We start from the raw sequence: 24,526 nt of genomic DNA on the forward strand, positions 1-24,526 counted from the left end.
CACCTTTCATTATTGCCCCATAGAAAGCTGTGCCATATACAATGCTCTGCACCGTTGATTATTGCCCCATAGAAAGCTGTGCCATATACAATGCTCTGCACCGTTCATTATTGCCCCATAGAAAGCTGTGCCATATACAATGCTCTGCACCGTTCATTATTGCCCCATAGATGCTCGACATAAATCTGTGCAATATATAATGCTGCTGCTGCAATAAAAAAAAAAAACTACATACTCACCTCTCTTGCTTGCAGCTGCTCAGCGTCCCGTCTCGGCGTCTCTCCGTACTGACTGTTCAGGCAGAGGGCGGCGCGCACACTAGTACGTCATCGTGCCCTCTGACCTGAACAGTCCGAGCAAGAGGACGGGAAGATGGAGCGGCGCCCGGCGGGTGGAACGCGGACAGGTGACTATGAGATACTTACCTGCTCCTGGCGTCCCTGGCTCCTTATCCCGGACAGCTGGTCTCCGGGTGCCGCAGCCTCTTCCTCTGTCAGCGGTCACCGTTACCGCTCATTAGAGAAATGAATATGCGGCTCCACCCCTATGGGAGTGGAGTCCATATTCATAACTTTAATGAGTGGTACCATGTGACCGCTGAACAGGGGAAGAGCTGCGGCACCGAAGACCGTGGGACGGGCAGGGGAAGCGCCGGGACTAGGTGAGTATGCGACACGCTCTCTCCCCCTCACCCGCCGACCCCACCACCGACCGTGACTCGAGTATAAGCCGAGAGGGGCACTTTCAGCCCAAAAATTTGGGCTGAAAATCTCGGCTTATACTCGAGTATATACGGTAGATTTCATGGGGTCCTGCTATCAGCACCCCTCTGAACAGCTGTTTGAAGAGGTTACGGTGCTCATGCGGACATCGTAGTCACTTTAATAGTAACAGTGGCTTATAGGCTGGTTCGTACTTGTCGCTGCCATATATGCAAGACATTGCAGCTTTCTTTTATGTAATTAAATTGCACAATACTGCGATACCTTGTGTCACCACCGCTGCTGCTCCTCCTGACATAGGACCCACCAGTTCTTACAGGGACTCCATTCCCTATCCGTGCCGTTCCGGATCTGTTCAGTGCTATTCTCCTACAAGTGGAGCCTATGTGTCCCTCTGGACGTTCGCTCACTCTTCTTTTCTTCTTGAAGTGAGGTTTGACAAAGGCCTATAAGGTCGAAATGTTACCTCAGCTACTGTCTGTATCACTGTGGTGTTCCTATTAAAAAGACTCTTCACATTCATGGTGCAAATATACAAATTGAGTGCGGTTGTTTTCTTCAATCTCTGTACAGATTGAGGAGACTGATGAGAGATGCCAAACAGGCAATCCAGCGTGTGGTGCTGCTGTCGAACAGCCATGAGACATGCAGCTGCGGGGACTCGGACATATTATTCGAGCACGCCACTCTGTTAGCACCCGAGCATGCTCTCATAACACCTCATCCGCGCACGTACACTCATCACTAATTCTTATCTCTTGACACGTGAAAGTCTATTTTATTGATACGTAGCATGGAATAAAAATCACACATCTATTGAAATGAACGGGATGTACTGCAGCATTCAGCTGCAATTAGAATCTACAAAAAAGCTGTGGTTCTTAAAGGGCTGTTAATACTGTAGCCAATTATGGAAGATCTACAAATGGACGTGACATAAATATTTAATAGCCATGGGTCATACCTCTGGGACAGATGTGGAGAATAGGAGTCCTCCAAGCCAGCTCCACTGGATCCAGATTGAGAATGGCTGCACATGTGCACGGCCCTCTCTATTTACTTCTATACATTTCTAAAATAATTAAAGCTGCATTACAATCTATCAAAAATTAGCACCTTTCCATTTGATAGGTCATAATCCTAAGATTGATGTGGGACCTAAGCCCACAGCCAGGAGTTGAATGGAGTAGCTACAGTTGTGGCCAAAAGTATTGACACCCCTGCAATTCTTTCAGACAATACTCAGTTTCTTCCTGAAAATGATTGCAAACACAAATTCATTGGTATTATTATCTTCATTTAATTTGTCTTAAATGAAAAAAAAACACAAAAAGAATTGTCCTAAAGCCAAACTGGATATAATTCCACACCAAACATTAAAAAGGGGGTGGACAAAAGTATTGGCACTGTTCGAAAAATCATGTGATGCTTCTCTAATTTGTGTAATTAACAGCACCTGTAACTTACCTGTGGCACCTAACAGGTGTTGGCAATAACTAAATCACACTTGCAGCCAGTTGACATGGATTAAAGTTGACTCAACCTCTGTCCTGTGTCCTTGCGTGTACCACATTGAGCATGGAGAAAAGAAAGAAGACCAAAGAACTGTCTGAGGACTTGAGAAACCAAATTGTGAGGAAGCATGAGCAATCTCAAGTCCATCTCCAAAGACCTGAATGTTCCTGTGTCTACCGTGCGCAGTGTCGTCAAGAAGTTTCAAGCTCATGGCACTGTGGCTAACCTCCCTAGATGTGGACGGAAAAGAAAAATTTACAAGAGATTTCAACGCAAGATTGTGCGGATGTTGGATAAAGAACCTCGACTAACATCCAAACAAGTTCAAGCTGCCCTGCAGTCAGAGGGTACAACAGTGTCAACCCGTACTATCCGTCGGCGTCTGAATGAAAAGGGACTGTATGGTAGGAGACCCAGGAAGACCCCACTTCTTACCCTGAGACATAAAAAAGCCAGGCTGGAGTTTGCCAAAACTTACCTGAAAAAGCCTAAAACATTTTGGAAGAATGTTCTCTGGTCAGATGAGACAAAAGTAGAGCTTTTTGGGCAAAGGCATCAACATAGAGTTTACAGGAGAAAAAAAGAGGCATTCAAAGAAAAGAACATGGTCCCTACAGTCAAACATGGAGGAGGTTCCCTGATGTTTTGGGGTTGCTTTGCTGCCTCTGGCACTGGACTGCTTGACTGTGTGCATGGCATTATGAAGTCTGAAGACTACCAACAAATTTTGCAGCATAATGTAGGGCCCAGTGTGAGAAAGCTGGGTCTCCCTCAGAGGTCATGGGTCTTCCAGCAGGACAATGACCCAAAACACACTTCAAAAAGCTCTAGAAAATGGTTTGAGAGAAAGCACTGGAGACTTCTAAGGTGGCCAGCAATGAGTCCAGACCTGAATCCCATAGAACACCTGTGGAGAGATCTAAAAATGGCAGTTTGGAGAAGGCACCCTTCAAATATCAGGGACCTGGAGCAGTTTGCCAAAGAAGAATGGTCTAAAATTCCAGCAGAGCATTGTAAGAAACTCATTGATGGTTACCGGAAGCGGTTGGTCACAGTTATTTTGGCTAAAGGTTGTGCAACCAAGTATTAGGCTGAGGGCGCCAGTACTTTTGTCTGGCCCATTTTTGGAGTTTTGTGTGAAATGATCAATGTTTTGCTTTGTGCTTCATTCTCTTTTGTGTTTTTTCATTTAAGACAAATTAAATGAAGATAATAATACCAAAGAATTTGTGATTGCAATCATTTTCGGGAAGAAACTGAGTATTATCTGCCAGAATTGCAGGGGTGTCAATACTTTTGGCCACAACTGTAGTCGTGCATGTGCCCTGCCATTTAAAATCTATTGCACTATCAAAGATAACCATGTGCTGCACTCTGCTGTCAGTCAGTCCCATAGCCAATGAATGAAGCAGCACGGTTTATTTGCAACAGTTCATTCTATTCACTTTTTAGCCGTCAGGTTCTAAAGTGTTTTTCTGATACGCTGCAGCAGAAATCCTACATCCAGTGACTGATACATGTTGCCCTTCGATTAGGCATCATTTATCCGCTGTCAGGTTCCATTTAAAGAGAACCTGTCACCCCCAAAATTGAAGGTGAGCTAAGCCCACCGGCATCAGGGGCTTATCTACAGCATTCTGTAATGCTGTAGATAAGCCCCCGATGTACCCTGAAAGATAAAAAAAAGAGGTTAGATTAGGCTACTTTCCCGCTTCCGTCAAAGTGTCTGCGTCGCAATGCGTCTTTTGGAGAAAAAACGCATCCTGCAAAGTTGCCCGAAGGAAGCGTTTTTTCTCCATAGACTTGAATTAGGGACGCATTGCGACTTATGACCATGTTGCATCCGTCGTGCGACGGATGCGTCGTGGTTTGGCGAACCGTCGGCACAAAAAAGTTCCATGTAACTTTTTTTGTGCGACGTGTCCGCCATTTCCGACCGCGCATGCGCGGCCGGAACTCCGCCCCCTCCTCCCCAGACATTACAATGGGGCAGCGAATGCGTTGTAAAACTGCATCCGCTGCCCCCGTTGTTCATTTATTTCACAACTTCAGTCGGGCCGACGCATGGCGACGGCCCCGTACCGACGGAAGTGTGAAAGTAGCCTTATACTCACCCAGGGGCAGTCACGGTACGATGGGCGTCGCGGTCCGGTCAGGGGCCTCCCATCTTCTTACGATGACATCCTCTTCTTGTATTCACGCTGCGGCTCTGGAGCAGGCGTACTTTGTCTGCCCTGCAGAGCAAAGTACTGCAGTGCGCAGATGCTGGGCCTCTCTGACCTTTCCCGGCGCCTGCGCACTGCAGTACTTTGCTCTGCCCTCAACAGGGCAGATCAGTACGCCTGCGCAGGAGCAGCGGCAGGAAGCAAAGAAGAGGACGTCATAGTAAGGAGATGGGAGGCCCCAGACCGGACTGCGACGCCTATCGGACCGGACCGCAGCGGGACCGCCCCTGGGTGAGTATAATATAACCTCTTTCTTATCTTTCAGGATACATCGGGGGGCTTATCTACAGCATTCCAGAATGCTGTAGATAAGCCCCTGATGCTGGTGGGCTTAGCTCACCTTCAATTTTGGGGGTGACAGGTTCTCTTTAATGACTTCCTATTGAATTACAGCCAACATCTGGCTACAGCATTTTTATGGCAGAACAAAAACCCTTATGCTAGAAACAAAAATGCTATATTTTTTAATGCATTTTTTCAAGCGCCATTTTTACCCCTTACTCCCACAGACCATTTTGGTATAAATGACAACCCAATTTTTGTTATTTGACAGGTGTTCCTTTGTATGGGAATAATTTTTAATGCTCATTCTCATTCTGAAATTATGTTAGTGATAAACCAGGGTCAATAAATTATGTGAAAAATACCAAAATGTATTTTGAAAAATGTGTTTTTTATAAAAACAAAAAAATTGTTTTTGTAAGGCTCATTCAGATGTCAGTTTTTATTGTACGACTTCTATCTCTGTTTTTCACAAACATAACTCGTCCTTATCTATGGGGCTGTTAACACGTCCAAGATTTTTTTGTAAATCGAGTCACCCGTGTGCTGTCTGTTTTTCATGTTTGTTTCACAGGAGAAGCTTGGGAAAACTTCTGATACACAAAAATAACCTGACGAAACTCTGATGGTAAAAGCTGACACACTGACCAAACAAAGATGAAAATCTGATCTGCAACGTTAAGGAAAAGTGCTCTGAATGAGGCCTAAGCAGCTTGGTGATGACTGTGAAGATCTGAGTTGTGCTGTGCTGATTGCAGATGATGCAGGAGATAGTTGTTCAGACATTTAAGTCTGTGTTAAAGGCGCATATACTCGTTTCATGGTTGCACAGATTCTTTTGTCAGGATATCACACAATCTAGAAAGAAGAATGTGCAGATATGTGAATCCAAAAACGCACCAAACCGTGTCGGTGATACAGTGCAACATGCTAGGGATGAGTTTGCAACTTTATTCTGTGTTAAGTCCCATCACACAGACAGCTAGTATTCAGGGCACTGGGGTTCTCAAGTCCTGATCACATTGCAAACTAGTATTACTTGTTAGGTAAAGAAAACAGGTTAGAAATACCTTACAAGAAAAATAACATTTTCATCTTTGCCACATTAACAATGAAAATAGAACATAAAAATTGCATGTGCATATTAAAATTGCTGCCAGGAGGAAATTAACGTTATTCCTCCCAACAGGGTTTGGCTGATGGCGCCGCCTCGGTGTCAGTCACAGCTGTGTATATAGTGAGCAGTGGCTGTAACCGTGCCCCCGGCATTGAATGACAGCAGCTCATCATTAGGACCAGCTGCCAGTCAGTGCAAGGGGGCAGTAGTCGCCGCTCTCTATACACGGAGTGGTGATTGAACTTACCCTGGCATCGCCACTATGTCTGAAAGCCAAATGTTGGCAGGGGAATAAAGTTCAGCGGGCTCTAACAATGGGCACTGGATAGGTTCAGAATGCTATTAACTTGCACATGAATCCCATATCTGCAGGTCAATAGCGTTTTTCCATGGGACAGGTTCCCTTTAAAGTTGTCTGTTTTCTTAATAAAAGGCGTATAACATCACAGAGTCACAATCCAGCATTACAATAATGTCCTTGATGTCCCATTTTGTTGAAATATGTCCATACTGAGGTGTATGTTTAAGCAGCACTGCTCTTAACTGCCCCCTGGCACTCACTGGCAGCCAGCCCTAATGATGAGCTGCTGTCAATCAATGCTGGGGGCACGGTTACAGCCACTGCTCACTATACACACAGCGGTGACTGACACCGTGGAGGCACCATCAGCCAAAACCTGTTGGGAGGAATAAAGTTAATTTCCTCCCGTCAGCAATTTTAATATACACATGCAATTTTTATCTTCTTGCATCTCCCACATGTCTACTTTACATCAGCACAACTTTGGAAACAATATTCTTTTGTTAGGACGTTATAAGGGTTAAAAGTTGACCAGAGATTTCTCATTTTTCCATCAAAATTTACAAAACCATTTTTTTAAGGATCACATCATATTTGAAGTGAGTTTGGGGGGTCAATACTATGCCTTGCGAAAGTATTCGGCTCCCTGGAACTTCTCAACCTTTTCCCACATGTCATGCTTCAAACATAAAGATACCAAATGTAAATTTTTGGTGAAGAATCAACAACAAGTGGAACACAATTGTGAAGTTGAACGAAATTTATTGGTTATGTTAAATGTTTGTGGAAAATCAAAAACTGAAAAGTGGGGCGTGCAATATTATTCGGCCCCTTTAACTTACCGTATATACTCGAGTATAAGCCGAGAATTTCAGCCCATTTTTTTAGGCTGAAATTGCCCCTCTCGGCTTATACTCGAGTCATACCCAGGGGTCGGCAGGGGAGGGGGAGCGGCAGTGGTCTAATCATACTCACCTGCTCCTGGCGCGGTCGCTGCACGTCACTGGTTCCCGGCAGCTTCTTCCTGTAGTGAGCGGTCACATGATACCGCTCATTACAGTAATGAATATGGACCCAACTCCACTCCCATAGGGGTGGAGCCGCATATTCATTACTGTAATGAGCGGTACCGTGTGACCGCTCACTACAGGAAGAAGCTGCTGGCGCCGGGGAACAGACGTGCAGGGACCGCGCCAGGAACAGGTGAGTATAAAGCAGTGCGCGATATTCACCTGCTCCACGTTCCACCGTCGGCGCCGCTGCGTCTTCGCCGTCCTCTGCACTGCCGCTCTGGTCAGAGGGCGCGGTGACGCGATTATTGTGCGTCGCCCTCTGCCTGAAAGTCAGTGAAGAGGACGGGGAAGACACAGCGGCGGTCTGCGGTGAAGCAGGTGAATATAGCAAGTGCCGGGGGCCTGAGAGGTGAGTATGTCATTTTTTTTTTTTTTAATCTCAGCAACAACATATGGGGCAAATATCTGTATGGAGTATCTTATGGGGCCATGTGCAGCATTATATGGGGGCAAATATCTGTATGGAGCATCTTATGGGGCCATATGCAGCATTATATGGGGCAAATTTCTGTATGGAGCATCTTATGGGGCCATAATCCGCATTTGTGGAGCATTATATGGGGCAAATGTGTCTATGGAGCATCTTATGGGGCCATAATCAACATTTGTGCAGCATTATATGGGGCATATTTTAATATGTAGCATCTTATGGAGCCCATCATAAACGGTATGGAGCATTATATGGGGCGTATTTTGTATGGAGCATCTTATGGGGCCATCGTGAACTTTATGGAGCATTATATGGGGCTCCTGATTCAATATGGATATTCAAAAACACTTAACATACTGATATCTCAATTAATTTTACTTTTATTGGTACCTATTTTTATTTTTGAAGTTTACCTGTACCTGCTGCATTTCCCACCCTAGGCTTATACTCGAGTCATTAAGCTTTCCCAGTTTTTTGTGGCAAAATTAGGGGTCTCGGCTTATACTCGGGTCGGCTTATACTCGAGTATATACGGTAATACTTTGTTGCGCCACCTTTTGCTGCGATTACAGTTGCAAGTCGCTTGGGGTATGTCTCTATCAGTTTTGTACATAGAGAGACTGAAATTCTCAGTGAGGTTTGATGGAGATCGTTTGTGAACAGCAGTTTTCAGCTCTTTCCACAGATTCTCGATTGGATTGAGGTCTGGACTTTGACTTGGCCATTCTAACACTGGATTCGTTTATTTGTGAACCATTCCATTGTAGATTTTGCTTTATGTTTGGGATCATTGTCTTGTTGGAAGACAAATCTCCATCCCAGTCTCAGGTCTTTTGCAGACTCCAACAGGTTTTCTTCAAGAATGGTCCTGTATTTGGCTCCATCCATCTTCCCATCAATTTCAACCATATTCCCCGTCCCTGTTGAAGAAAAGCAGGCCCAAACCATGATTCTGCTACCACCATGTTTGACAGTGAGGATGGTGTGTTCAGGGTGATGAGCCGTGTTGCCGTTACACCAAACATATCGTTTGGCATTGTTGCCGAAAAGTTCGATTTTGGTTTCATCTGACCAGAGCACCTTCTTCCACATGTTTGGTGTGTCCCCCAGGTGGCTTGTTGCAAACTGTGAACAACACTTTTTATGGATATCTTTGAGAAATGGCTTTCTTCTTGCCACTTTTCCATTAAGGCCAGATTTGTGCATTGTACGACTGATTGTTGTCCTATGGACAGACTGTCCCACCTCAGCTGTAGATCTCTGCAGTTCATCCAGAGTGATCATGGGCCTCTTGGTTGCATCTCTGATCAGTCTTCTCCTTGTTTGAGATGAAAGTTTAGAGGGATGGCCGGGTCTTGGTAGATTTGCAGTGGTATGATACTCCTTTCATTTCAATATGATTGCGTGCACAGTGCTCCTTGGGATGTTTAAAGTTTTGGAAATCATTTTGTATCCAAATCCGGCTTTAAACTTCTCCACAACAGTATCACGGACCTGCCTGTTGTGTTCCTTAGTCTTCATGATGCTCTCTGTGCTTCAAACAGAACCCTGAGACTATCACAGAGCAGGTGCATTTATACAGAGACTTGATTACACACAGGTGGATTATATTTATCATCATTAGGCATTTAGGACAACATTGGATCATTCAGAGAGCCAAAATGAACCTCTGGAGTGAGTTTGCTGCACTGAAAGTAAAGGGGCTGAATAATATTGCACGCCCCACTTTTCAGTTTTAGAATTTCCACAAAAATTTGAAATAACCAATAAATTTCATTCAACTTCACAACTGTGTTCCACTTGTTGATTCTTCACCAAAAATTTACATTTGGTATGTTTCATGTTTGAAGCATGATATGTGGGAAAAGGTTAAAAAGTTCCAGGGAGTCAAATACTTTTGCAAGGTACTGTATAACAGAAAATACCGAAAGGTGACATCATTTTAAAAATGGCACCCCTCAATGTGCGCAAAACCACATTCAAGAAGTTTAATAACCCTTTAGGCGCTTCACTTGAACTAAAGCAATGTGGAAGGAAAACATGAACACTTTACTTTTTTCACAAAAAATTTAGTTTGGAACCAAACTTTTTTATTATCATAAGGGTATCAGGAGAAAATGGACTACAAAATTTGTTGTGCAATTTCTCCTGAGAATGCTGATGCCCATATGTGGGGAAAAGCCACTATGTGAGCGCACGGCAGGGATCAGAAGACAGGCACCATTTGACTTTTGAACACAAAATTGTCTGGAATCAATGGCAGGCGCCATGTCGCGTTTGCAGACTCCCTGATGTACCTAAACAGTGGAAACCCCTCAATTCTAACTCCAACCCTAACCCTAATCCCAACACCAACCCTAGTTCTAACCCTAATCTCAACCCTAGCTCTAAGCCCAACCCTAAAGGAAAAATGGAAATAAATAATTTTTTAAAATTGTATTATTTTTACTTAAGGCCGGGTTCACATTAGGGTTTCTGTGCGCAGCGTATGATCCGCATGCGTCATGCATACATATCTTTAACATGGTGTACGCAGGGACATGCGTTTGCAAGCGGATGTCCATGTTGCATTTTTTGAGGCGTTAAATATTGCGCACTCATGTGCATGAGTGCGTAAAAAATGCATTACTGTCTATGGGAACACATTGGTACGCAAGGACATGCGTACGATATGCATGCGTACTTTAGACTGCACATGTCCAGGAAACTATGTCACCAACTCCACCATGCGCATAAAAAACGCAAACACATGCACATGCTTTTTTTTACATCATGCGTAAGATGCGGAGGCGTATGCATGTTTTGGCATGCGTTTGCGCATGCAGATGATACGCTGCGAACATCAACGCTAATGTGAACCTAGCCTAAGGGGGTGATAAAGGGGGGTTTGATTTACTATTTTTTTAATTTTGATCACTGTGATGGAGTCTATCACAGTGATCAAAATGAACCAATTGGAAAAACCTATTATCGCCATCTGCCGAGCGAGGAAAGAAGCTGTGGGCATGTGCGACTGTTAGATCACCTGAGATGGCATGGGCACAGTGAATGTCAATCATGCCCAAGATGCTGTACCTAGACGGAGTAGTTATTTTTGGAATATGAATTTCAGTTTGGGACATGGCGGACACTGCTGGAAGGCTTGGAGTCGTTCTGGGGCCAGGACGCAGATCAGACAGGGTCCCTGGAAGATCACACCGAAGTTTGCACGATTTGTGACAATGTCACCGTTTTGAGCCTTTTAGCTGTATTTCGTCACTTTGTTTCCTGATTTTTACATCAATTTGGCTTTTCCAGAAATTTTTGACTGATTCACCAAATGCGACTTTAAAGATTGCAAGAATTGGCGCAAATGTACTCCGGTCCTTCCCCCATGAGCGACTATAGGTACGACAGCTCTTTTTAGGCAAATTTTGCAAAACATGTGACGTTTTACACTAAAAAGTTACAAAACCAGAAAGAATATTTCTGATTTTGTGCAAAATCCATGCAGCAGGGGCGCCATGTGGGAGAATCTGAGGGAAAGAAAACCACGAGACAAAAGGAAAAGTGACTTGAATACAAAGTCACATGATGTACAGGAGCTGCGTCCTCTGAAGGCAGCAGTGTGCCCAGAGCCCTGCAGCCACATGCCCAACATCACCCACTGCAAGTGTCCACCCCGGGCCTGCCCACTCCTGTGTCTGCAGGGAGCCGGGAGACGCAGCTGGCACGTCACATGACACACGAACCTGTCACATGCTGATGACGTCATCCAAAGACCTCTCATCCTGATGAGGAACTGGCCGAAAAAGGGCGGGAAAGTCTACTTCCGAGGTGTACGTCACGTGTCCGGAGTCTCGAGACCACCACTTCCGGCCATTATCTTGCGTCACTGCGCCTGCTTAGATTCCTTTTCCGCTTCCGTTTTTTTTGCAGGCGGCTGATATCTGGTGAAGATGGCGTACCGAGGACAGGGGCCGAAGGTGCAGAAAGTGATGGTGCAGCCCATCGTATCCTTTTCTGTGGTGCCGGGGTTCGGGGTGATGCTGTGCCTGTGCAGCGGGGCCGGGAGGGTGGGTGAGCTCACGCGGTGTAAGGACCCGGCACAGCTCTCACGTATGTGCTCGCCATGCTGCTTGCAGTAATGCCTGAGGCCAGGGGGCGGCGCTGTCACTGCCTGCGGAGGCTGCGCTCTGTGGTACTTATCTGCCTTAACCCATTGTGTTCAGAATCTGATCTTCAGGTATCTACAGAATGTAAGTATTGTCCTTGTATGCGTGTGGGCGCCTCCGCGCCCTGCTCCCCGGCCGTCCATGTGTATTACCAGCGGCTTTATCTAGGTCACGACTGTAAAGATGAAAACACAGCTGTGATCCACTAATTCCCCATAGGATATGTTGTCTCAAAGATTGATAACTGGGTTCCTGACCATAGATCACTTTCAAATTATTGGTCAGGTCATATTATCCCACAGTTATAGGATTGTTATACAGTAAAGTAAGAGATAAGGTTTTATACCCCTATCATTCATAGGAGGGATAAATACATCACGTGTTATCCAACCAATGTATCCAGCTGGGTTATTGTGTGTGTGTGTGTGTGTGTGTGTGTGTGTATATGTGTATGTGTATAACTTCACTCTGAGCGGATAATGTGTGCATATTGTCACTCCTGTGTGACTTATGGTAGTTAGGTGATCCTGTCTGATCATTCCTGGCACAGTATCAGGACATGTGTCCCTGAGTCGCGGTTCTCCGGTATACCGGCTTTTTCTAAGGCCCATTAAACACACAAATATCCCAGCTTGATTTATTAGTTGTGATCTTATATACAACCCTATTAGGTGTGTGTATATCTCATTTATATAATATCGATGTAATAAAAGGTACTCTTTATTCACGTGCTTTTCCCTTCTTATTCTTTTGGTGGCCTACACCCATGTGAATAACGTGTGTGTGTGTATATATATATATATATATATATATATATATATATATATATACACACACACACACACACACACACACACACACACACACACACACACACACACACACACACACACACACGTCTGGGTTATGTGCACCTAGTATTTCCATGAGGTCTGGAGTGCTTTTCTTCATTTTTTACTTTTATCTAAACAATCAGTCAAGAGAGTTTTATATGTAATAAAGATATAAGGCTAGTTTCACACTAGCGTTTTGAGGAGCTGCGGACTTCCTCCGTGAAGCCCCGCCTTCGGCCGAACCGCCGCCGCTAGCTCCGCCTACTTCTGCATGCGGCTGGCGTACCTATCTTTAACATTAGGTACGCAGGTCGTGCCGCTGTACGCGGATGCTTCCGCGTGCGTCGTTTTGATGATGCGGCGGCCAGCGTAGAACGCAGCTTGTAGCAATTTTTTTTTTTTCTCCGCATCGTCAAAACGTAAAAAAAAAAAATAAATCATAAGTCACTGCGGGGCTGGGAATCACAAGCAGGGCGGCCGCGCAGTCACCGAGACTGCATATGAGGAAAGATGGGCAGCGCTCACTGCGCCTGCACTAGGCAGGAAAAAAGAGCGCAGGCACCGGCTATTTTCAAAACAGCGGTGAGGAGGAGGCGCCAAGAAGATTTGAGTGACGGCTGTGCGGCGTCTGCTGCAGGGGGGAAACTCCTGCTTCCTTGACTGAAGACAAGGTATTTCTGACAAATTAAAAAAACGCTTTATTTCTCTAGTTACAGCACCCAGAACTAAAAAAGCCACCTTGTCAGAATTCAGCATTACTGCTGCACAAGGTGGCTCTTTTAGTTTGAAACGACTTGGGTTGTGACAGGTTCCCTTTAAGGGATCAATCAATGGATTGTGACTAGTGATGAGCAAGTGTACTCGGGTTTTCCCTGAGCACGCTCTGGTGGTCTCCAAGTATTTGACTGCTCGGAGATTAAGTTTTCATCACCTCAGCAGCATGATATACAGCTGTTAGCCTGCTTGATTACATGTGGGGATTCCCTAGCAACCAGGCAACCCCCACATGTACTCACCCTGGCTAATAGCTGTAAATCCTTCAGCTGCCGTGATGAAAACTAAATCTCCGAACACTAACAAATACTTGGAGGTCACCCAAGCCTGCTCGGGGAAAACCCAAGCAAGGAGTATATCGCTCATCACTAATTGTGACCAAAGGTATACATATAGAATAAGGTGCTCATGAGTATCCTTGCAAGATGAAAACTAAAATGGGCTTTTTCTCACCAGTCTGTCCTGATGAGATACGGTGTCCAAAAGTATCTCAGGGGATGGGGGAGCGTGGGTATGTGACGACTGGCCCTAAAGTACCCCATGTAGTTGCTCCTGCCCTGGCAAGGGCAGTACCAAAGCGTGGTACTACAAACTGGAATGGCCCCCAAAAATTGAGGGAGCTGCCTTAACCAGATTTTTTTTTTTTTTTCTTTTTAATCTATTGCATAATAAAAGTTTGATTATATATCATTACTACATATAACTCTCCTCGCTGGTTGTTTTGCTTGCAATTTAGTATATTAAAATCCTTCAACATTATTATGGGTTATTTCTTTTGTGACATTCCCATTTTTATCTATCTTTGAGATAGTTTCTAACTTAGCAATCTGTAGATCAGGGTTTTTTTTTCTCATTCCTACTACAAAATGGCGCCGCAGCTCGGCCTTTTTAACTCCGCCGCTCCGTTCATTTCGGGGCTGAGAAGCCAAGTGTAGAGGTCAGCAGCCTCAGGGATGAACAGAGCACAAATGGAGCAAGCGAACTGCAGCTTCATTCTATAAGGGATCACTAATCTTATGGATAGATGATCACTTGTTTTCTATGGATAACCCCTTTAATGTGTAAAGTTGGAGAGCAGATTTCCTGGATGTAGTATATTAGCTGATGTGACATTCTTTTTAGGGTCTGTGCTGCAGCATCCATCATTGTATGTAAGCATAGGGTGGGATATATCACTCGTTTTTCTATTGTATGTGTCTTTTTTTTTAAAAACGTGGCACAGGCTACACTTTTCTTTTACGAGCTGCTGCTTTGTCATTCAGTGGTGTATTCTGATTCATTACATTGGAGAGTTATTGCCATCTTAAAGGGCTTGTGGAGGCTTGGAGCAAAAATCTGCAGTTACTCAAGGTATTTCTGGTGAGTGGTCAGTCGTGTGACTGCATGCATGGGATTTGCTCACTTGTAGTTATGTATCGACTATATGCTTTTGGCTTCTTTCAATAAAGTGAATTGATAGAAGCTAGGTAAGTCTACCAACCTGTAATGACCACACAGCCACCTCAACACCATCGGAGCTACTGCAACTCCCGAACTACTGTTTCCTTCCCCATAATCCTGTAGAATGTAAGCCCGCAAGGGCAGGGTCCTCGCCCCTCTATCAGTCTGTCATTGTTAGTTTGCTTACTGTAAGAGATATCTGTAACTTGTATGTTACCCCGTCTCATGTACAGCACCATGTAATTAATGGTGCTATATATATATATATATATATATAAAGTATAGTCAGCTTGTGACAGCTAATTTGAAAAGTGCTTATATGCAGTCACTTGAATATCTGCTCACACTGAATACAGAGAAATAATGTGTACACATTGTATATTGTCACGATTTTTCAGTCATGTGAAGTGACTGCAGATTTTAGTCTCCGGCTCAGAAAACCCCTTTAAAGAATTATCCTATACTCATAGAATAACTCATAGAATAGGTGGAACACATGCCAATTCAGAGACGAGGGTCAACTACAGCAATCAACTTTTTCTGCAGAACCTTGTTCTCATTGGTGAGGGTCCCCTTGATTTGACTCACACTGATCAGCAGGTAATCACCTATCCCAAGGGAATAACTCAGTATAGGGGTACTCCGAGGAGATTAAAATAAACTTGTACTGTGCCTGCACTACACTGTAAAGACAAGATGCCTGGTACATCACACAGAGTTCCTGGGGTCAGGACATTAAACTTGTTTAATAAGGGGGTGGGGAGATTAACCATGGCAGTATTGAATAAAGCAATGCTGTAAACCGATTGTTCTTGGACTAAATGGAGACCGGTATCGTGGGGGGAGGTCAGCTGGGAACAGCCTGGAGCAGGCCACAGCCCCTGCTATTATCAGGAACCTGGCTGTTAATCACAGGGGGGAGCTGCACACTGCTGTGTGACTTAAGGGTACCGTCTCACATTGGCACTTTGATCGCTACGACGGCACGATCCGTGACGTTCCAGCGATATCCATACGATATCGCTGTGTCTGACACGCAGCGGCGATCAGGGACCCCGCTGAGAATCGTACGTCGTAGCAGATCGTTTGAAACTTTATTTCGTCGCTGGATCTCCCGCTGTCATCGCTGCATCGGTGTGTGTGACACCGATGCAGCGATGCGTTCACTTGTAACCAGGGTAAACATCGGGTTACTAAGCGCAGGGCCGCGCTTAGTAACCCGATGTTTACCCTGGTTACCATCGTAAATGTAAAAAAAAAAAAAAACAGTACATACTTACATTCCGGTGTCCGTCAGGTCCCTGGCCGTCCGCTTCCCTGCACTGACTGAGCGCCGGCCGTAAAGTGAAAGCAGAGCACAGCGGTGACGTCACCGCTCTGCTTTGGCCGGCGCTTACACAGGATGCAGGAGGAGTGCAGGGAAGCGGACGCAGGCACCGGACTGTGAGTGTGTTTTTTTTTTTATTTTACGTTTACGCTGGTAACCAGGGTAAACATCGGGTTACTAAGCGCGGCCCTGCGCTTAGTAACCCGATGTTTACCCTGGTTACCCGGGGACCTCGGCATCGTTGGTCGCTGGAGAGCTGTCTGTGTGACAGCTCTCCAGCGACCACACAACGACTTACCAACGATCACGGCCAGGTCGTATTGCTGGTCGTGATCGTTGGTAAATCGTTTTGTGTAACGGTACCCTTAATGTCCCAGACAATGAGGAGCAGCTCCTGTGACAGAATTACAAGGTTTATAAAGATAATTAAAGCACACTGACCATCTCCTCTTTATAGTTTGAGGGTAGGAACAGTACAAAAACTCTCCAGAGTACCCTTTTAAGAATTACACTTGAAGAACACCACGGTATATGTAGGGTAATGGTGTGGGCATAGCCTAATATACGTGGGCTCAGAATATGCAATGACTTCTCTACTGTTACTATTGCAGAGATCCCGTATCCAGGTGTGGCTGTATGAGCAGGTGAACATGCGAATTGAAGGCTGCATTATTGTAAGTGATGGCTGAGCTCTTCCTCTTATTCTACATATCATGTCTTGGTGGCCATATGTACATATGTAGGGCAGTGTTATTGCCGTGGGTTAATGTATGTTTCAGGGTTTTTTTTTTATATTTATTCGTAGCTTTATTTCTGTGTATTTTAGTTCTGAATTTATTGCTGTCACGTTGCTGGTCATGCATTAGTTCCAATTATTATCATAGTGAATTTTTACCACTGCCTGTGTCTATTTATCACTATTAAAATAGGTTATTGACAAATTAAGCCATGGTTAGGACCATTAAATGAATCTTAACATGATTACAACTAGAGATGGCAATAATGCATCTACAGGCGTCATTTGACCTCAGTCTCATGTATGTATTTAGGCATAAGACTCATTGACGAGCAGCGGATTAGTGGAGCTCAATGGAAAGCTCCTCTGTGCCCCTCCCAGGCAGGAGAGTGTGAGCGGTATAACGAACAGATTCCATGATTCCATTAAACCAGTTATCTGAACATAGAGAATATTATATAGAGAGTAAAAGCCATGTGCCTGAGGAGTAATCATCCGCAGTAAACATAAATCCTACAAAAAGTGTCAAAACCCTCTTGATAGAGAAATGTATAAATATGGCTTTATTAAGTAGTAAAAAATGTTTACAACATCAGCTTGAGAGCTCAGGTATATTAAGGGTTCATATGCGCACATTTAGATACCCATGCACATGAATGAATCCCTGTCCGTCTGTCCTGTCCTGTCCGTCTGTCTGTATCATTTATGAGGAGCCTCAAGGCATAAGGTGCAATAATGTCCACTAAAGTTAAGTATTAATCATTGCATATCAGATATACCTGCAATGGATGCTTACTCATATCTCTGTTGCAATTAAAAGCCCAGCAACCCCCACGTCAAGGAAACTCACACGAAACGTGTGCCAGGGCTTTAATTTTATTTTATTTCTTTGCGCATGAAAATCAGTGAGAATACGTATGCATTACAGTCTATGAAGCTGTTCACATTTCTGTGGGGTTTTTTTTTTAATGCGAACCATGTGTCTGCAAAAGAATAACAGACATATTGGTTTCTGATTCATGTCACAGGTCAAATGTAATCTGCATGGACTACCGTATATCCCTGTTCTGTCTGTGATTAAAGAGAACCGGTCAGCTTCCTCAGGTCCCCCGAACTGCCACCATGATTTTTATTTCCCTCTCTTCCAAGCCTTTTTTCATGCGTTATAGATTTTTGACTCTCCATATATGCTAACTAATGGGTGACTAGACTTGGGAATGTTTATCTCCCTACACTAATCTCTCCACTAATCATGTTGTTACACCCATGTGGGTATGTGTGACATGATTTGCAAATGTCTGACTCCCTGGCAATGCACAGTGAGTTGTGTCTATGTGCATTGGCACAGTGCATGCCCAGGGAGACCGCAGTGATGCAGGTATCAGTCAGACGTGAGATTTGTACGGGTGGCTGAAGCTTGCACCACTTGCCTCTTTAAGTGTGTGCAATGCGCCAATGGAAATGGGCAGCGTATACCCCGCTTCACTGTGAAAAGCCAATTGGCAAATTTGCAAGAAGCCAGTGGTGAATTAAGTTTTGCAATTTCTCTATAAGGTGTTGGGGTAGTTGATTTCATTATATTTCTTGTGTAATTTGCAGGGTTTTGATGAGTATATGAATCTAGTTTTGGATGACGCTGAAGAAATCCACCTAAAAACAAAGTCAAGGAAACAGCTTGGTGAGTGAATTTGATTAATACGTCTAAGTTAGGATAAAAGGTTTCTACTTAACAAAGGTAGTCTTTATATGATTCTGTAAATCATTAAAAAGAATGTAATGGCTTGATATAAATTGGGCTCCTGTTCCTTTTGCTGTAAATCTGTGCAGCTCCTATAGACTCTTAATTTCAAGACTGACCTGACAGGGTGGGCAGAGACATGCCATCTTCACAGAGTGGGACCCCCCACCCTATAGGGTTACAAATCTATGATACAGGGACAGAAAAGCTCCATTCCCCTTCAAAGCAACAATGTTTTGTGTCCTAACTAGAAATGATAGATCTAGGAGTCCATTTACCTCTCAGAGTCTGAGTAATGGTCTATTGTCTGCATGGGTAACCACCAGGAGACATACATGGCACTGGTGGAATGAGCTTTCATCGATTCTGGAGGAGAGAGAGATTCTGGCTCTTATATGATTTGCAGATCGCCTTCTTAATTCAGTTTGCTATCATAATTTTTTTTAAAGACTTTCTTCCCTTTGTTGGGGCCACGGTATTGTAGAAAGAAATTCTGATCTTTCCACCCGGCCTCAGCCTGTTAGAGAGAAGTCCTCCTCCTGACATCAAAAACATGGAATTCTTCTGTGCTATTTGTAAGATACTGACAAACAGAAGTGAAGACTATCTGCTGAGCCATCTGAAAGTTTGTTGTCACTTTAAGCAAGAATGATGGGTCTAGCTAGAGAACTATCCTATCTTCAAGGATCTTTAGATAGGGTTCCCTGATAGATAGGGCCTGGATTTCACTCGCCCTCCTAGCTGTTGTCATGACGAAATGCCGCTTTCCATAATAGCTTATCTATGTGTATTGTGGACATTGGTTCTAAGGGAAACCTAGTGAGACCCCTGAGTACAATATTCAATTCCCACAACGGGATTCCATTGGATCTTCTGGGATGCAGTCATGAGGCGACTGTCTTACATATCTTTATCCATCGGTGTTCTGACATATTTCTATCGAAATAGGAGCTTCAGGCCGATACCTGGACCTTGAGGATACCCTGTTTTAATCCATTTGACAAGCCCTCCTGCAAGAAGTCCAATATTTTGGCAATCTTTGGATGGAAAGTGTTCAGAGGAAGGGGCCCATACCATAACCTGAAGATCTTCCAAATCTTAGCGTAGATGGAATTTGTAACAAGCTTCCTGCTCTTCTAGAGGGTATGGATCACTCCCTCTGATGGACCTCTAGCTCTTAGGATTGAGGCTTCATAAGCCAGGCAGATATTCATAGGTTCTGGGGGGATCAGATGATAGATCGTACCCTGATGCAACAAGTCGTGGATCAGAGGGAGAACCAGCAGACCCTCTATCTTCAGGTTTATTAGCATTCCAAACAATTATCTTTTTGGCCATATTAGTGCTATGAGGAACATCTTGACACCTCTGTTTTTCTGCAATGTTTTTTGCAGCAATGGAATTAAAGGGAACTCATAAGCGAGCCTTACCTTTCAAGGGTGAGCAAATGCATCAACCTCCACTGAAGTGTCCTTGGGATCCAGGAAAAGAATGATTTTACGTTTGCATTTTGATGATTTGCAAACAGATCCACCTCTGGATGACCGCATCTTCTCATAATCATGTGGAAGATATTTGTATTCAGATTTCATTCTCTGGGATGTATATCCCTTCTGCTTAACCCCTTAGTGACGGAGCCAAATTTTTTAAATCTGACCAGTGTCACTTTATGTGGTAATAACTCTGCAACGCTTTAACAAATCCCAGTGATTTTGAGATTGTTTTTTCATGACACATTATGCTTTATGATAATGGTAAATTTAAGTCAATATGTTTTGTGTTTATTTATAAAAAATATAAAAAATTTGAGAAAAATGTTAAAAAATTAGCAATTTTCTAAATTTGAATGATTATCCCTTTAATCCAGATGGTCCTACCACAACCAACCATTAATAATTTACATTTCCCACATGTCGGCTTTACATCTCCCACATGTCGGCTTTACATCAGCACCATTTGTAAAATGTTATTTTATTTTGTTAGCATTTTAGGAGGTTTAAAAATGTAGCAGCAATTTTTCATTTTTTCAAGGAAATTTACAAAATTTATTTTTTTAGGGACTTATCCATGCTGGAAGTGACTTTAGGGGTCCCATATGTTGGGAAACCCCCAAACATGATGCCATTTTAACAGCACCCCCTGACATACTGAAAACTGCTGTCAGGTAGTTTATTAACCCTTCAGGTGCTTTACAGGAATTAATGCAAAGTGGTATGACAGAAATGAAAATGTGTATTTTTACCACCTAAATGCCTCTAACTTCTGAACAGGTTCCACCAGCTGTCAGACTATAAGGCTGCTATTTGGTCGTGAAGTGCCATGGCAAACATCAGGACCACACAATCATGATCTGAGGGCACCAGTTTGGATAAAGAGGAAGCCCCCACACTCTGTTAACCATTTATAATGATGTAGTCACTATTGACAGCTGCATCTAAGGGGTTAAACAGATTTGGAAGGTGCAAACACTGATTGTGGCTGATACAGCAAGTTGTCAGCTATAGTGTACAGTCAACAGCTGCTGGATTGTCACCTGTATGGGGATGCTATTCTCTTATATCTCAGGTCAGTTAAAAGACATATTGGCTGTCATTAAGGGGTTAAAAAAAAACCCATAAATAAATAAAAGAAACAAAAATGTGCCTGAAATTTGTCAGGGCCTCTTAAGTGGAGAGCTGAAAAAGACAGGAGGTGATGTTCTGCCCAGGCGAATATTCTTGCTGAAATTCTTTACAGATTTTTATATCGTGCTCCCCTGATGCCTTAGGTGGACCACTAGTCATGTTGTCCGACTAAACTTTGACATGGGTCCCATGAAGCATTGGTGTTGCTGCCCTGAGGGTCTCGTCTACCACCTTTTAACTCCCCGAAGTTTGAGGACTGACTGGCAATCTCTTGTGGCCAAGTTCCGTGCAGATTACAGCTCCCCAGCCTCTCTTGCTGGCGTCTGTTCTTGACCAATTTTTACGGATGTAGTCACCAATTCTAGAAGTTGACCACTACTTGGACAACTCCTTCTCATACCCACACTTGTCCTTGATAAAATTTAAAAAAAAATTATACTCTCCTCCCGTGCTGGCGCTGTTCCTGCTGAGTCGGCACTCTCCCCGGGGCTTCCATGCTGCTGGTGACACCTAACCCCCGGCGCCCAGTCAGCGCTGGTGTCACTGTCCCCGCCTCCTGTCGAATTGAACATGAAGAGGATGCGAGAGTGCGGCTGCAGAGCAGACGTCCTCTTCATGTTCGATTTGACCGAAGGTGGAGACGGTGACGCCGATTGGGCGCCGGGGTCACATGTCACAACAACTGCACAATAGCCCTGGGACCGTGAGTGCTGCACTGGTGCCGGCACGGGAGGTGAGTATAGGGTTTTTTAATTTTTATTTTATCGGGTATAAATATTTAGACCAAGAAGGGGTTGTCCCAAGTAGAGGACAACCACTTTCAGGGATGTTTTTACAAGGTATGGCAGGCGGATTCTATTGTTGAGAGAACCCGGAGATCTGTCCAAATTGGAAAGAATATAATTCTGCAGAATTCTTCTATGGGCCTGAGACCAAGAAACGACTTGCATGCAGGATGTTATTGACCCCTGGACTGACATAGCAAACTGTATTTGCTTTCCATTTGGTAGAATTGAGATCTGCTTTTCGGAATCTAGAAGAATCCCCAGGAAAATCTTCCTGATGGGATTTACGTCTGATTTTTCCTGATTCACTAGCCATCCTAGAGATTCCAGAATTTGGAGGGTCGACTGTAGATGTTCCTTGAGCTGTGGAACAGAGGGAACCATTATTAAGAAATCGTCTAAGTGTGGGACGATACAGATGTCTTGCTTTATGAATGAGGCATTCAGTGTGTTGCCATGAGAGCCCATCAGCCCCTCTTTGATCGCTTCAAGGATGCCCGACAAGATTCAGTGTTTGCTTACATAGTTGATAGCGCTATTTCAGTGCCGCTGAAATCATTTTAGATGATTAAACTACAGCAATCCGCACAACCTTTGGTCACTGCTATTAATGGGAAGATGCTGGCTGTGTAACACAGCCAGAATATATTGGTTATGGTGCAGACTCCACTCCCAAGCCTGCTCCATACAACTGCATGCAACATGTGATGTACTATTATGTCACATGTTGGGAAAGAGTTAAGCTAGCTGAAGAAAGTAATACTAAAACAAATTCCTGTTTTGGGGGGTTTTTTTGTTTTGTTTTTTTTTTCTCTCCCCTTTTAACCCCCCTCCCTCTGCTCTCAATGCTCTGGTGGCTCATGAGTTTTTCCTGGAATAATATAGTACAGTGCATTCATTAGTCCAGCCAGTCACTGGTTTCATCAGTTTTATCGTACATGCTACATGTTTTTAGATTTTAAAACCTTTCCGTCAGCTATTTCCTTTTTTACTTTATAGACATCCACTTAACAGCAATGAAACTTGATTTGGTAGAGCGTATACTATATTCAAGATGTCCAGTAATTAATGTGGATTGTGCAGTTCCCACAGCTGTCTCTCTAGGGCTGTCGTAATTCCTGATGAAGCAGTGTATAAAATAAAATAACATTAGTTGTATGCGATTACAAAGATGATAATCATTTAATGGGTTCTTAATGGCGCTAATGTATTGAATTCTCTATCCATTTGTCTTTGTTGTTAATTCTTTTTCGTTACCTCCTAGGTCGTATAATGCTTAAAGGAGACAACATTACTTTGCTGCAAAGTGTTGTAAATTAACCACATCAAGTTTCAAGATTTTTTTTTTATTTACATAGTAACAAAAAATATCTATGTCAAGTTTAAAGTTCCCAATGAACCAGATGCAAATTTTTCCTGTTAACCATTGTACTTCGATTTATTTTTTTTTTCTTTTTCCATTGATACTAGTAATGTTCATGTAAACATAGTTTTGTCATTTTGATAAATAATTTCTAATTATAATCTGTTTCTTTATATGTGTAATAATGAGCGATGAGGCAGCATGGTTTTTATTTTTTTTGAGGGATCCTCTAATCCTGGGTTCCACAACATCTTTCTTGGTCCAAGGGCCACATAGCCATTATGAACCAATCCCAAGGGCCGCACCTTTTTTCTTAAAGGGTTAATTACATGGTAATTACATGAATACCTGACCAGAACCAACATCAATACATCACCGGGACAACCATCTGCACATGTACACTTATGGACGAAAGTGTTGGCCCCTTTGAAATTGTTCATAAAATGGAGTATTTCTCCCAGAAAATTATTGCAAACTACACGTTTTGTTATACATGTTTATTTCCTTTGTGTGTATTGGAACAACACAAAAACGACCCTTAAGAAGGCAAATTGGGCATATTGTTACACAAAACCCCAGAAATGGTCTGGACAAAATTGTTAGCACCCTTAATTTAATATTTGGTTGCATACCCTTTTGGAATAAATAACTGCAGTTAATCGCTTCCTTTAACCACCGACAAGCTTTGTACACGTCTCATCTGGAATTTTGGACTACTCTTCTTTTGCAAACTGCTCCAGGTTTCTGATATTTGCAGGGTGCCTTCTCCTAACAGAAATTTTAAGATCTCTCCACAGACTTTCAATGGGATTTAGACCTGGACTCCAAAACTGGAGAGCCAAAATGGATAGTGTGGATAAAGTTGCTGGCCAACTGTGATATTTATTAAAGAAAAACTTCCTCTTGTAGACTTTTTTTTTTTTTAGTCAAATATAACAATGCACATTCAGTGTCTCCCACTCCCACACTACCTCCTCATCCCACCCTCTCTCTGTTGGAGTCCCCCAAGGCTCTGTTCTAGGACCCCTACTCTTCTCAATCTATACACTTGGCTTGGGACAACTCATAAAGTCCCATGGATTCCAGT

General features: G+C 43.5%; 2 protein-coding genes across 3 annotated transcripts in view; one reads left to right on the forward strand and one right to left on the reverse strand.

The window, feature by feature from the left end:
- TRAF3IP3 (TRAF3 interacting protein 3) overlaps positions 1-11,514 on the reverse strand; it is a 210,113-nt gene extending 198,599 nt beyond the window's left edge. The window contains exon 1 of one of the 2 annotated variants that reach the window (XM_077295026.1): positions 11,397-11,514. The gene's annotated coding sequence lies outside the window, so the exon portion shown is untranslated. Of the gene's footprint in view, positions 1-986; positions 1,050-11,396 lie in introns of those variants that run through there. The other variant, XM_077295030.1, reaches the window with a different exon arrangement.
- On the forward strand, positions 11,515-23,600 carry SNRPE (small nuclear ribonucleoprotein polypeptide E). The gene is made up of 5 exons (XM_077295034.1): positions 11,515-11,657; positions 11,877-11,903; positions 16,805-16,867; positions 18,529-18,607; positions 23,341-23,600. The coding sequence occupies exons 1-5, from the start codon at positions 11,604-11,606 to the stop codon at positions 23,394-23,396; spliced, it is 279 nt and encodes a 92-aa protein (XP_077151149.1). The 5' UTR covers positions 11,515-11,603; the 3' UTR covers positions 23,397-23,600.
- Positions 23,601-24,526: the final 926 nt, after the last annotated feature.

This window comes from Ranitomeya variabilis, chromosome 3 (genome assembly GCF_051348905.1).
Source record: "Ranitomeya variabilis isolate aRanVar5 chromosome 3, aRanVar5.hap1, whole genome shotgun sequence".
In the NCBI taxonomy this organism is placed as follows: Eukaryota; Metazoa; Chordata; class Amphibia; order Anura; family Dendrobatidae; genus Ranitomeya; species Ranitomeya variabilis.

Excerpts from the sequence above, each read along its gene's own strand:
- SNRPE (XM_077295034.1), top strand. The coding sequence starts at position 11,604 with ATGGCGTACCGAGGACAGGGGCCGAAGGTGCAGAAAGTGATGGTGCAG. Across the intron at positions 11,904-16,804 it reads TCTTCAGGTATCTACAGAAT|AGATCCCGTATCCAGGTGTG; the intron begins GTAAGTATTGTC and ends TTACTATTGCAG. Across the intron at positions 18,608-23,340 it reads AAAGTCAAGGAAACAGCTTG|GTCGTATAATGCTTAAAGGA; the intron begins GTGAGTGAATTT and ends GTTACCTCCTAG.